Source organism: Ruditapes philippinarum, unplaced genomic scaffold, assembly GCF_026571515.1.
Source record: "Ruditapes philippinarum isolate M1 unplaced genomic scaffold, ASM2657151v2 ctg701_1_1_1_1, whole genome shotgun sequence".
Classification (NCBI taxonomy): domain Eukaryota; kingdom Metazoa; phylum Mollusca; class Bivalvia; order Venerida; family Veneridae; genus Ruditapes; species Ruditapes philippinarum.
In genome coordinates, this window is record NW_026860900.1 from 50,775 (window position 1) to 66,562 (window position 15,788).

Below are 15,788 nucleotides of genomic sequence, written 5' to 3' on the forward strand. Positions count from 1 at the left end.
TTACCGGTTACTTTGGATTTCTTGTGGTTGCCAATTAAGATTATTTATCATACTGATGACAGAATGTGTGTTGTGATATTGATATTTGACATCTTTGCAGTTTTCTGTTTTATTTGTTTGATTATTATCCTTGGGATTTCAGAAAGCTCAAGCATATTGAAGGATGATGTTTAGATATTTTGCAGAATTTTCTTATCTAAGTTATTGAGATTTGAAGTCCATCAAAGAGTCTTGGTTCATGGTGATATAAACATTCAGGGAAATCATCGATTTTGAATGAGTAGAGGATCAATCCTAACCCCGTGGCATTGGCGTCGCCTCACCTAGTGTTACAGGCATTACTATAGGTACCTTGTCCTTCAACTCGACTGTCTGGGTCCTATCCTCTTAAACAAATAATTTATTACATGTGATGTCATAAATTTCAATTTTTGTAAGATAAGTGTATTAGGCACCTTGGCAAATGCATGTAAAATCCATTATAATTATGTTTGACTTGTTATTTGGTTTTATAAAGAGCAACTAATTTCTCTAAAGGAAATTAGTTTTGCAAGATCGGGACGAATTTAATAAATGTTAAACGTCATACAAGATATAAATCTCTTATCAAAGACAAAACATAAATTTATATTATATATTACTTCATGTATGAAAACAGATTTTAGGTAGATTCTTCTTTTAGGATCTTTCTTGGTAGGAATAGGAATATTGAATAGCATATTTTCAACGTGTTTTCAATAATTAATATACATTTGTATTTTATTTTATCTCAGATTTAAGGATTTTACTTTTTTATCATTATGTTAATTGTAAGGTTTGAAATACTTACGCTTACATCTATTCATTTGTCTTTTTAGTTCATTGAAAAATCCAGATAAGATTTTCATTTCTTTTCTTGTTTTGGAAAGTGAGATATTGGTTTAGGAGCTGCAAGCAATTACACGAAGAAGTTCTTGGAGATTTTGTTATGTATTACATATAGAGATGATTTTTGTTCAGTCAATATTGCGTTTGAGAATACTTTACTAATTGAACTGCCTACTTGTCGGAGGGAAATTTTCTCATAAGGTTGGTTGTGTAAAATAAGCATTTGATAAGCGTTTTCGGATTATACAGAATTTGTCTTAGTTCGATTGTGTAGGAAGCTGTATGCACACACTTTCAAATCCGTTCCTGCAACCAACCGATACTGAGCAATGAATGTAAAGTTTCTTGCTCAAAGAAACAACTACTTAACCCTGACGTGTTTGGACTCATTCGACAAGCGATTGATTACTAATGAGACGCGTTCAGCCCTCGGCTAGGCTGCCACTAAATAAGCCTTTGTGATATTCAGAAGTGTTTCTTGACCCAGACTTTTTCAAAATTGTTAATTTGGTAATAAAATTGTACTGAGAAGTAGATATTTTTATAAGCATGGATTGGCCATTCTAAATTTTGGTATTTTCGATTGAAGGGTTTCGAAATAACTCATTTCCAATAATCATAACTTTCGAAACCAAGTCTATAGGGGTATCTTACTCTGTCTTTTTGGTTCTTTATTGACTGAAAGATAACATTTTTAACTTTAAGATGAGTATTTACACATTTTATTGACATTGAGACAGTCTGTAGCCAATTTGTTTGCAATTTGTCTCGGGGATCGTGCGATGTAGATTGATATTTGAAAGTACTTAATATGAAGAAAGTAACATGACTACCAATTGGAGTGGTTGGCAATGTATCATAAAAAAGCTAGAAACGTATCGTAAAATAAAGAACGAAGAATCCGTAAAGAACGCCAAAAAAGACGATTCTGAAAATGCTATAGAATAGGTTTGAATGTCATGGACGGTACTGGAAAGTGCAAGGTACTGTTAATCACCCCCATAGCACCTGCTTTCCCAGAATTCAAGATTTAAACATAAAAATGTTAAAAACAACATTCCAGCTGAAAGAAGAACGGACTTATAAATTCAGGAGTTTGAAAGTATATGGATTGAACATCTCCTACAAAACAAAAAAATAATTCTTTTTGACACATTTTACAGACCACGAAACTCTTCATCACTTGTTATGACAAATATTGAGCATTCTATAGGGTTAGCATTTGATACTAATATTGACAATATATTGATCACGGGTGACTTAAATTTGGATATGTTTAAGTCTTCCACAAGCACAAAAATAAATAGAATAGCTTCACAATATAACATGACGTAAGTTATCAATGAGCCAACACACTTTACCGAATCTTCTCAGTCTCTTTTTGATATCTTTCTTTTATCATCAACGTGCGAGGTGACTTTATTTGGTGTAGGTGAACCGCTTCTTGCCCAAAATGTAAGGTATCACTGTTCTATCTACTGCTGTTTAAAAGCTTCGAAACCCCATCAAAAATGCTTCAAAAGGTCAATTTGGAAATTCGATCAGGGCAATTATAATAATTTTAAAATTGATGTGTGTACTTTTAACTGGAACTCTCTTTTCCATGAAGATATCAACATTTACGCTTCAAATGTAACTGATAAAATTTTAAAACTCTCAGAAAAACATATTCCTCATAAATCAATTACGGTTAGGCATTCTGACCCACCTTGGATGCACAATGGTCTAAGAATATTCATGAGAAAGCTTAAAAGAGCATATGACAGAGCAAAAAGAACACAACAAGAACAACACTGGGACATTTACAAACAATTAAGAAATAAAACTACTGAACTTCTAGGAAATGCCAAAACAAATTATACGATAAAATTTGCAGATAAAATAAAAAAAATAAAATATAAGCTCATCTGATTATTGGAAACTACTTAAACAATTTATTACACCATCCTCACATAACACTGGAATAAACACGCTAATTGACTTTGGTAAACCTATTACCTAAACTTAGTCACATCTTTATCACCATAGATGAGGTAACTCTAATATTAAAATCTTTAACATTAGGTAAAGCGTCTGGGCCAGATACCGTCAACAACAAAATACTAAAGAACTTGCTGAAGAATTAGCAAATCCTCTCTGTAATTTTTTTAATCGTTCCTTATCTATTGGACAAATACCTTCTCAGTTGAAGTTAGCACATGTTTGTGCAGTATTTAAAAAGAGTGACCCTCAAGATGTATCAAACTTTAGGCCAATATCTCTTTTTAGCACTATCAGCAAGGTGTTAGAAAAAATTATTCACAAACATGTCTTCAATTTCTTCGTTTCAAACAACTCTATAACTTCTTTGCAATCTGGATGTGTACCTAATGATTCTACTACAAACCAACTCGTATCTATCTATATCACATTCTGTCAAGCTCTTGATGTTGGTAAAGAAGTTCGTGCCGTCTTCTGTGATATTTCTAAGGCGTTTGATCGTGTATGGCATCGAGGTCTACTGTATAAATTGAAGTTGACTAGTATAGCAGATCATTTACTTGATTGGTTCTGTGATTATTTGTCGGAGAGGAAACAGAGAGTCGTACTTCCTGGAGCCATGTTCAGATATCATCAATATTTCTTCTGGTGTTCCACAAGGTTCTATTCTTTGTCCTCTTCTTTTTCTTGTCTATATCAATGATATTGTTTGTGATATAAATTCCACTATTAGACTATTTGCTGATGATACAAGTTTGTATATAATTGTTGAAAATCCGATTACAGCTGCGAATATTTTGAAGGATGACCTGAATAAATTCACTAATTGGGCAAAGAAATGGCTGCTTACATTCAATCCTAATAAAACTTAATCATTATTAATTTCTCGAAAAGTTGCTAAGCCTATCCAACTCCTCTAGAAATAACCGGTACTCAAATATCGGAAGTTACAACTCCCAAACATCTTGGTATTACTTTTACAAATGACGGCACTTGGAATCATCATATTTAAACTATCAAAGCGAAAGCATGGCAACGAATCAACGTCATGAGAAAATAAAAATTTATTCTTGATAGAAAATCTCTAGAAATCATAGATATTACGTTTATAAGACCACTTCTTAAATACTCAGATGTCGTATGGGATAACGTAACAATACATGAGGAATATGAAATTGAGAAAATACAGCTTGAACCTTTTAGAATTATCACTGGGGCCAGTAAACTTGTTTCTATTTCAAACTTATACACAGAAACAGGATTTGAACCGCTTTTAAAAAACCAAGAGAAGAAATCATAGACCTACTTTATTTTATAAGATGAAAAACAACATAACTCCGTCGTACTTATCCAACTTAGTCCCTGATAATGTTGGCGATACTACTACATATAATATCCGTAATTCTGCCAATTCTAGAATTATACATTGCAGCAAATTCTTATTCTTTATTCAAATTCTTTTCTTCTATTTACTGTTTCTGAATGGAATCAACTCCCAAATGATTATAGAAGCTCTTCATCCTTAAGTAAAGTAAGTTAAAATCAAATTCACAAAAGATCCCAAAGTACTATTATATTGGTTCGAGACGAAAAGGTTTGTCTAAATAATGTCCTTTATTCTCCTATCTTCCTTTCTATTATTATTATAATTATTATTATTATTATTATTATTATTATTATTATTATTATTATTATTATCATTATTATTACTATGATTATTACTATTATTATAATTTAACATAGTACTAAAGATGGTGGTAACTGTTGCCTTTGACACCTGTGCATAGAGCTTATCATGATGTCGGGGGTTCTCCTGGATCCCGACCACCTCGCACAAACTGGAACGCGTGTCGTCGCAGGAAGACCTTGGTCCCAGTTCGTGCTCTGGTTGAGGTCCACGAGAGAGCAGTCAAAGGCAACTGTTTCTAACCGATCTGAATTTTTGTTTTGCAAAATAATTTTCTTTCATTATGGTAACATTTCCGTACTGAAGTATGCATGCAGACGCTTTCACAATGCATATCAATGAACTTGAAATGTTACTTGAATCTGGAATTTGGAATATTTTATTTATCTTTGTGTTTAAGATACTTTGTAATAAATTTACAAGGTATTAAGCAAGTAAGGCCGCTCTTCATTTCTTTTCGTAAGAGTCACCCTTATCTTGCTTCCATAGCTTTTATTTTATGTGTTTCCTTATCATATGCTATAATAATTATAGAATATTGTCACAAGGAAACTCATTACTGTATTACTCATAAAGAAGTCATTTAAAGTGTAAATTCTTGGTAGCTAAAAGATTTAATTCTTGTAATTTTCTTAAATAGGACCTACACTTTCCATTATATCACAGTGAAACCACACCCCCCCCCATCCCTTCTACTCCACTTTTTGTCTCCATTCTGATCTTTTTTTTTTGTCTATTTATCTCCATTTCCACCATGTCGAAAAGTTATTTAAATTTGATATAGACATTGCTATACACACTTGACATGTTCAGCTTCTCTTTATGATCGTTATTACAATTTACGTCATACGTAGTAGATATTTATTATCTCCTTGTAAATATATGAAAGGAATTAAATGCAAGTACAATGAATTGTTGCTACAAAACTATGTCATGTTGTTACTGAAATAACTTGTTAATGTGTTTTTACAGGAAAGGTTCATATAAGCTCTAAGCTTTCTACTCAATACTGAATGTAATTTATATATTATAATTTTGTATGTGCCCCCTTCTGTTTTGGGTGTTTGAAGGGGGCGGTAGTCCCCCTCATCGCCAAGAAAATTTTGAACTTGTGAGAGGCTAAAAATGACCTCAGATCGATTATAAGGTAATGTGTAACCAACGCCGAAAAGCTTTTGACTCTATCTCAATCCCTTGAGAAGTTGCAGCACTTTGAAATAAATTTTGATGGAAAAAGTCAAGGCAAAATAGTGATTTTTGGCAATTTTTAGACGTCGCCTCGTTTCCATGGTAACAGAAAATTTAAGACTGAGCATGTCGTTACAAAGGCAATGGTCCAGTTAACATTTGTGCCAAGTTTGATTAGTATCGAAGCATTTTTCATAGTTCTTAGCAGTTTGAACTTGTAGCAGGAGACTTTTCAATGAAAACGGCCATTTTTCACAATATGCACATAAGGGAAAGGGTTAAACCAAACATAAAAATGATGATGTTTTCATAAAAGTAGCTTTGGCGGTTGCCAATAATATTATATAAAGAGTTAAACATACAAATGTATAACCCTGGTATTAAAAGTGAAACCATGTTTTCAGAAATCACACACAAGTTCAAAAGATTTCAAAGCGACATTTTCACTACAGAACAAACAAAGCCATCTAGGTGACCTAATTCCGTGGTAAAATTCCTTATAATCAACAAGTATGTGATATTTATATAAGAATAACATAAACAATGCAAAATGTATGCCTGCGCCATGACTTTTCAATTTTGCCTTTGTGGAAGACATGGATGAACTATTGAGTTCTTAAGTTATCTATATCATCTTTAATTGTTAAGTTTACTATTTAACAAGAAAATTTAGTTTATAAAACATATAATCAAAATTTTATGGTTCATCTTTGCTATATTTTAGTAAATTTTTTGGACAAAATTCCAGCATTTTTATAGTGATATCAATATACATTTTTCTAAACAGACGGAAATACAATCGAACAGCAAACATTTAGACACCTCTTGTAGTAACCAATCAGTTTATAAATATTTTATTTCTCACATTTTATATAAACATTACAATTTACAATACAATATAAATTTTACAATTTTCAATGCAAACAAAGCATTTTAAATATTCTTTAAAGATAGGATAAGAATGACAGAGAACGTGTTTTATGAAATTCTTATCCTAATAACCAATAAGTTACAAAAAATGACTAACATTATCTCTATGTTGCTATATATTCGTATGTCAAGTTTCATGGACACAATAACGGATACATTTAAAGAATAGCAAAATTCAAGGATTGCCATTGAAAACAAAACTATGTATTTATAAATCAAATTCTATTTGATATCATAACAACCAGATTTTTCATAAAATAAAATGATGTGCATAATATTCATACTGCCATCTGTCTATGAGTAAACTTTTATGAAAATGTTTTGAGTACATCGTAAGTTAAGTTATATGAAATTGTTTTGAGTACATCTTCAGTTATCATAGGATCCTGCTCCTACGAATAGGTAAACAGACGGACAGAGGGCAAATCTTAAGTGACGAGAGGTCAAACTAGAAATCCATTTTATGAGGTTTAGGATGTATTCATTTGTCAAGTGTCAAGTTTCATTAAAGCAAGAAATATGTCAAAAAGATACGGATGCATTCACACTCAATTCGCTTTCTTGTCAGTATACCGACGTACAACAGGACAGTATGAAAGAGGGAAAGGCAAAGGACTATCTTCATTGCTCTACCTACCTCTAAGTCGTTAGGGCATTCAAAAACGACATCAGTCATTTTCAAAGATGACCTCTTGATTTTTTCCCATCATTAAGAATTACAAATCTCATTTTAATGTATGCTTAAAATATATAAAGAAATAAAGGCAAAACTCAGACGGTACAACTAATTATGTAGACGGAAAAATTTCTATTTCTACATCAAAACCTTTTTGAGTTACGCAATACACAAGCTGAATATTGCAAATATTTTAATAAGTCAGTAAGGGCAAATACTCTGAAATTCTGAATTAATCCTAAACCAAACACCTAGGGGTATACTTTAACATGAACAGTTATCTAAAGTTTCATGACTCCAGGTCAAATACCTTATTGGATAATGTTGTAAATAGAAAGTTTATATTAAGTCAGATGCTATGACTCTAACAAAACTGAATTAATCTTCACGAAAAGCCTCAGGTGCACATCGTCTCATGTTTATCAACATTCCTTCAAAGTTCTTTTTATCAAACATAAGCATTTTCAGTGGGACACATGACACGGAACGGTTTTTCAAAGACAAGGTCAATTACTTCTCAAATTCTGAAATAATATACAGGTAAAGCCTAAATGCTCACATTTCTGTAAAATATCATAATTGTAGGTCAAGTAATAGTTTGAGTACGCGCAACAAAAGGTGAACATTACAAAGGGAAATTCACCGACAAGTATTGTATACATTAACAAATTCCTGAAGTCTGTTGACTGTAGCTCAAGCAAATTTTGAGCTACTTTTACAAAGCATGGCAACGCACAAACGAACGCACGCACACGGGAACGGACGAAAGGTTAATTGAAAATTTTTTGAATCAATTTTTTTTTTTGCTATTAATTTTGCGAAACTTAACAACAAGTGTTTGTGTGTAACCAATTGAATGACTGTGCAAACTGAATTATGGAATTTTACATCTACATTTATATATTTAAGTTATGATTTGTAACAATTCTTTATCACATATAATGGTAAAATCATTTAAATTAATGCCATGTTTATCCTGGCGTCAATATCTGTAGTCATGTTTTTCATTTGTTTTTCTCAAAAAGTCAGTAATATAGTCACAATGTTAAAATTACATTTTTCCCGTTGAAAAATGTTGTAACCTGACGTGATGTCCATGTCAAAATGGAGCTTATCAATCAAGCGCGTATCTTACAAGAAAACCGCAACGCGTCGTAGGTAAACGGTACACTAGCTTGAAGACTATGAAAATATTCTTCTACGACCTCTCTAGTAAACTTAACAAAATAGCACTTTTATATTTTTATCATACAGTTACAAAAAGCATATAATTAATTATTTGCTTATGTTAACTTTACTTAATTTTGTAGTCTTAGATGTGTCCATCAATATATATCAAATCTTAAAAATAATTAAAATGACCAGGTCAGATGAGATACAATACGTAACCTTTTGTATTTCGGGGGCGATGTTCGTTCGCTTGAAATCGCCAACAAATACTACATTATCATGCAAATCTGTCAACAAATATATATAGAAAGGGGAACTGATTCACTTTATTTACAGCATTGGTTTGCATGTATCCACAGTCTACATAAACTAGGCCCCTCGCTAATGAGAGAACATGAACTCGTGCGCGGAAAAATGTAAATTATAAGAATTTGCGAGCAACCAAACGTTGGCCTACACACTTTAATTCACCCGTAGGGCACAAAATGGGCACAATTTAACAAAACTATTGCCATTTGTTACAAGCGTAACACTAAGTAACACCTACGTAACGCATGTGAATTCAGTAACATTTGTAACAAGTTTGTTGCTTGAATTTCTTATCTGTGAAATTTTCATTTCACTATAAACTCTCGTAACATTTGTAACAATGCTGTAACAATTCTGTAACAACCTTGTAACATCTATGTAACCTTATTAATTCCGATTTTTGGTCATTGTCAAGGCTTGTTCTGTAACATTTGTAACAACCTGTAACATTTGTAACAATTATCTCGGAAATTTTCATTTCACTCCAAATTCTTGTAACATTTGTAACAATGCTGTAACAATGCTGTAACAACCTTGTAACATTTATGTAACCTTATTAATTCCGTTTTCTGACCATTTTAAGGCTTGTTCTGTAACACTTGTAACAACCTGTAACATTTGTAATAATTATCTGTGAAATTTTCATTTCATTCTCAACCTTCGTAACATTTGTAACAATGCTGTAACAACCTTGTAACATCTATTTAACCTTATTAATTCCGATTTTTGGTCATTTTCAAGGCTTGTTCTGTAACAATTGTAACAACCTGTAACATTTGTAACAATTATCTGTGAAATTTTCATTTCACTCCAAATTCTTGTAACATTTGTAACAATGCTGTAACAATGCTGATCAAAGTTCATAAAATGTAATTCAGGAGTTTTTAAAGTCAGAAATAGGATTTTCTGAACTGGATAGAAGCTTGTAATAAAGAGATTTTCCGAATGTGAAATTTGTGGTAGAAAGATCTATTTAGAGATTAATCGATATTCTTCTCCGCTTAAAAGTAAGTGCAATTTCTATTTCATGTAACTCGATGTTCTTGTTCTATTATTCATTTTTTTAAAGTTTTGCACCATGTATTGCAACCTTGTAGATTTAGCTTTGTAAAATAATCATGAAACGACCCCGAGAACTTCGTGTTCATTTTACAAACATGACACGTGCTTTCTCCCGTTCATCTTCAAATGAAAGGTACTTCGGCAATAGCTACGTAAAATAAACAACAGAGAATTGCCATAGAGAATTCAAACTTTGCTTTTACAAGAAATGTAGATACTTTAGAGAAAAATTCTGAACAATCTCGACGGTGATTTTTTTTTAGTTTACAAAAATGTTTTTTTTTTTATAAATCATACCAGGCAAAAGATCAGTTCCATTTTTAATGGGACAGACTATAGGCCATTAGGACCGTATTATAAAATAAAATATCAAAGCCTTTCCGTTCATTTTAATCAATTATTAAACCGTTATAAATTACAAGATCGAACGAAAAAGCTTCCTGAAATTAATGAGTCTTAGGTCAATATTGCAAAATAATATACAGCCATTTTTTGTTCAAAACAACGTATTAATGATATTACTTCGCTTAAAGAATAGCTATCAGAAGTATGATTTTATTTGATTAGCGCTTATATTCGAATATGCACTTATTTACAAGATTCTACAGTAGTTTGTTTTCTTTGTAAATAATTTATATTTTGTTATTATTTATACCTTTCTTATTTCCATAAAAATCTGAAAATATATCTGGTTAAGCACGAAAACAGTTTAAAACTTTTGTTCATATGCAATAGTGATTGAGGTATCGGAATTGAGATATGCATAAATAATTCCTCATTTATTGCTTTAGATATGTACCTGAAAACAAAACAATTACAACATTGTCAGCTAACTTACTTCAATCATATTAAGTGTGTGAAATTTCTTACTGGCGCTGAACATTAATATTGATAATGAGACATAAAATCAAAGCCTAGTTGTGACAAAAAAATAAGACAGTCTACTTACATCTTACATTGACAAGAGTTTGTATTGTTGTTGTTGAAGATGAAATCTTTTCAGGATTTCTAGCTATACAAGTGTACAATCCAAAATTTTCACGGTGAAGTTTCCCAATAGATAAAACACTTGTACTACTGACTGTGGTTGTCTGCTCTTGTCTTGTCTTGCTCCATGTGTATATGCAATCAGGATAGCACTCAGCAGTACACGTGATATCATTTAGACTCTGTCCTTCATTTTTGGTGTAGTTTTGTGTTGATGGTGATAGTTTAGTTGATGACTGGTATGGTCCATCTTAAAGTGAAATAAACGTATAAAAAGGTTAATGCTGTTTCCATTTGCATGCTATATCCTTAGCCAAAAATAGCTGATAGTACCTACATCATAGTATAATACTAATAATAACCAAAGAATAAATTTAAAGAACTAAGCCATTATTTTTGTGTTAAAATGTTACATACTTAAAGATTATACTGTAAAGTCTTTTAAACTCATTTTACATCTAGACTAAGAATATTTAGTTTACTGCAGACACGAAAGCACCTGATGTAGCAGTGCCATATATAAAACAACATAATGGTAATATATCTGTAATATATTTCGGACTCACTCTCAGTTTCATTATCCATTCAAAAAATAGTTAGTCCGATAATAGTATGATAAATAAATAACTTTTGCGATTTCAGCTTAATCAGTCATTTTGGTTTTCAGGCCACGTAGGAATAAAAGGAAGTTGCAAAGTAGATACTTTGGCTAAAGAACCCACAAAATCAAAAACATAATATTAATAGCTACAAAATAGATATTCAACACTGAATAAGTAAACTGATCTCTTTTGAACTGTCATGATCAAGCTGTTTTTCTAAGACGTAGACTTTCATATATTTTCATATTTTCACGAAACATTATAGTTTTATGATATAACTTTATCATGTTAAGCGAACATGGTCCATAATTTATTAAAAAAAAACAAAGAAACTGCTTATTTGGGTTTACCAACAATTATTTAAAAAACAAAACAATAAGTTGTTTACGAAAAATTCATTTGCTACGTCAGTGCGCAGAAATACATTGATTATTCATAGTATTTATAACTCACGGAGGGTGAAGCCAATATTGATCTCAAAACTGAGCACCGGTAAACAATAAAGTCAATAAACGTGAATTTTCGCTGATGCTAAATTTTGATATTCATCTTAGAAGTATCATGTGGGTAAAAACACAATTCAATTTCAAAAAACGCGGCGAAATTTACAACGAAAACACGTCCCGCCACTCCACCAAGCGAAAGGTCGATAATTAACATGTTAAAATTGCTGGGGCGCTGAGCGAAAACATGATAATTAGCATGGGCGCGGGCAAAAGTTTTAGAAATAAAACTTTGCCCATCGGGAGTGCGAGCAAGATTTAAGAAATAAAACGGCGGGGTCGCGGGACGAAAACATGATAATCAGCGGGGGCGCAGGGCGAAGTTAAATAAATAAAACTTTACCGTGCGCCCTCGCTAATTAGCGTGTTTTCATCACATGGCCCATCGTCGGATACCCACGGCCGAACCATTAACATTTATCAGCCGTGGGATTTTTTGCCGATATTCAGTCGATTAGAGGTGTGTCAAAGGCAGCTATTTCATTGGCTGCCTCACGATTTCATGAGGCGATCAAAACCAATCAAAACGCTCGTTCTGTACGACGTTCGGTATTACAAACAATATTGCGACAACCATAGACGACGTGAAAAGTTCAACATCGAAAAATTAAACGATTTCCACCAAGAAAGTATAACAGCGTGATGTTTTCCTTTCTGATTGATATCTGCTTGCAGAAGAACTGATTTGGCGATAGTTTTTGCCATTGATTTTAGCAAGACACGTGCTAAAGTGTTTAACCGTGGGCGCTGCCATTTTTTTTTCTTATTGTTTTTTACCTCCGCTGTTGAAGAATATAGATTTGTTAAACGCAATGTCATTGGTAGATATTTTACGCACCTGTTGCTGTATATCGACGCAAATCGATTCATTTTACCCACGGTTGATTGCATGTTATGTGACATGTTTATCAATCGTGGGTATCCGACGATGCACATGGCCCGGCCAAGCGAAAAGTCGATATTTTACAAGTTAAAATGTCGGAGGGGCGGAGTAAATTACGCTAGTTAGCGGGACGCTAATAAGCGTGTTTTGCTCCGCGCCCGCCGTATTTTTTCTTTTAAACTAGCCCCCAACCCCTCGGGGCGAAGTTTTATTTATTAAACTTCGCCTCGCCCTGTCGCTAATCCCCCGTTCACACAGAGCTGCGACTTTAGGACGATCATGCCGATCAAGCCACGATCTGAAAAATTATTGGATCGGGGCCGATCGGCGTCGAAATCGAACAATTTGACAAATTTTGGTCTTCATTACGACTGTACTACGATGTTCCCACGTCAAACGCGCAGCTGACACGCTTCTACTACGATGTTACGCTGACCGATGCCGACCAGCGTCCGCGTTTACTGCGTTTATACTACGCTGCCGCTACGTCATTCAGGCTCGCACTACGACGCTACGCAGACCTAGAAGACTGTACGACGATATCGCTACGACGGTGCCGATCATTACACGCTTGTAGTACGCTTCTGGTACGATTTTGGCGATGATATATATATCTTGGGTTTCAAAAATTATTTTTCATTTACTTCCAAACTTCAAACATGAACGGACGTATTAATGCTGATCTGATTCATCTGGCTTTACTTCATCAAGAAAAAATATTGGTTGAAATTGAAATTGCACAGCTTGTTAACAGGCGGAGGCGCAGAAGGAGGCCAAGAAGATACTGCTATCTGCAGATAGGAGGCTCCAGTTTTGAAAATATGATACACTGATGAGAGAACTCCGAATGGAAGACACCACTTTCCTAGATTATGATTGGTCGAATAGCAGCGCTATAAAAATAAACTGCTACCTGACAGGTCTTGGTATGATCGTCGTAAGGTCATGGTAGGTCCTCGTAGGATCGTCATGAACGTAGAGAGATCGAAGTGGGAACGTAGCAAGAACATAGTGGGAACGTTGTAGAAGCGTACTCGGTATGTTCCAGACTGTACTACGCTTTTACTGCGCTTTTACTACGATCATGAAGAACTATCCACGATGCTTCCGCGCTGCTTGTACGATTACGGCGCTTCTTCCACGCTCTTTTTACGACTTTACCCCGATTCTTGTTGGCCACGATCCCGCTACGCTTGTTTTGAGCACGTTCAAAATAAACGTGGCGAGAGCGTAGAGCTTTCTGATCATGAAGACGCTACCGCGATCATACTGCGCTTATGTAGACTCCACTACGTTTCTCCTGCGATTTGCCACGATCGGCCACGTTTTCGGCCACGCTTTGATCGTAGTAGAAGCGGCGTCTATGTGTGAACGGGGGGTAATAAGCGTGTTTTCGCCGCGCGCTCCCGCCATTTTAACTTGTTAATTTTCGATATTTTGCTTTTCGGGGTGGCGGGACATGTTTTCGTCCTTAATTTCGCCGCGCGCCCCCGCTAATTAGCGTGTTTTTGTTTCGCGACCCTGGCACAAATCAGCCACCATTAATATTCCCATACGCATTATATCATTATAAACTCTAATAACTCTTTAATAACTCTTATAATTGTCAGTTGGAAACTACGGTAAGGATAGAACAAAATCATATTTTTTTAACATTTATGAGTAATAATGGTTAGCTCAAATTGATTACTTGTTTTTAAGACATTTCTGGAAGACTGCTTAATTTTTATATTGTGCACCTGCTTTTCGACTATTTTGGAACATTGAAATTTGGAGTAACTGTTATGAAATCGGGAAAAAACAAAGTTGGAATTTGATATCTTACATATGAATAAAATTAAGAAAAAAATAAACTTATAAATAAGTTTTATTTCCGCATGAAATCTACTACTTATCAATACTGTTAGCTTCATTGATTTTTATTATTGTGTGAAATTAATTTTGACATTATTAACATTTTTCGAGTCTGAGTCTTAAGTACTAATGAAGTAAGCACACATTTTGCTTAAACTTTTGAAATTGTTTGTCACAAAAACAAAAGTAACGAATCCAAAGTAATCGATTATGACTATATAAAATGGAACGATGATGATAAAAAGTAATCAGAGATGTTATATTTCCGATCCTTAAGGATCGTTCAGCACGACATTATTGTTGTGCTTGTGGTAATTTAGTTATTTCTATTTGGCTATTTTCTTGTTGGGTGGTTCCAGTATTCCTCACTTAATTACTGTTGAATCATCCTTAGGATATGTGGCCTGCTTTTTAACTTTGTCTTTTGACATCAGCGATGTTTGTGCAGTGTGGAGGCTGTAAAAAGTCTCCCCGTACATTCAATCACAGATGTTATATATAATTTTACTTGGGGACCATATGCAGCTTTTCGTGGAATGGCACTTACGTGTCACATTGAACGTTCCATGATAACCGCCATAAGAACACATCTGTGGATGTTTCAAAATTCAAAATTGTACCCTTTCATGTTAAATGTTGAATTATGCCTAAGCCGGTGCTAGGGGGCGTGGACGGTAGTTTGCACTTGATAGTACCTTCCATGAACAGGCTCAATCAAATCGAGTCTGCAACATTTTCAATTTTGCCGTGTTGGGCTTTCTTTAGGGATTCTTATTTTCTCTATTTTATCGCCACATCATCGTTGTTTGTGCCGTGTGGAGGCTGTAAAAAGTCGCCCCGTACATTCAATCAGAGATGTTATATTTCCGATCCTTAAAGATCGTTCAGCACGACATTATTGTTGTGCTTGTGGTAATTTAGTTCTTTCTTTTTTTTAGCTATTTTCTTGTTGGGTGGTTCCTGTATCCCTCACTTGAATACTGTTGAATCACCCTTAGGATATGTGGCCTGCTTTTTAACATTGTCTTTTGACGTCTTATCTGTGATAATGCAGGCTTCATAACCTCTGATCCCCTTTCAAAATTCCATT

At 33.9% G+C, this 15,788-nt stretch overlaps 1 protein-coding gene across 1 annotated transcript in view; it reads right to left on the bottom strand.

Annotated features, from left to right (window-relative positions):
- Positions 1-15,788, bottom strand: part of LOC132713803 (hemicentin-1-like) — a 218,853-nt gene that overhangs the window by 38,181 nt on the left and 164,884 nt on the right. Inside the window, exon 3 of the mRNA XM_060696479.1 lies at positions 10,819-11,106. Coding sequence (XP_060552462.1) covers positions 10,819-11,106 — 288 coding nt within the window. The remainder of the gene's footprint in view (positions 1-10,818; positions 11,107-15,788) is intronic.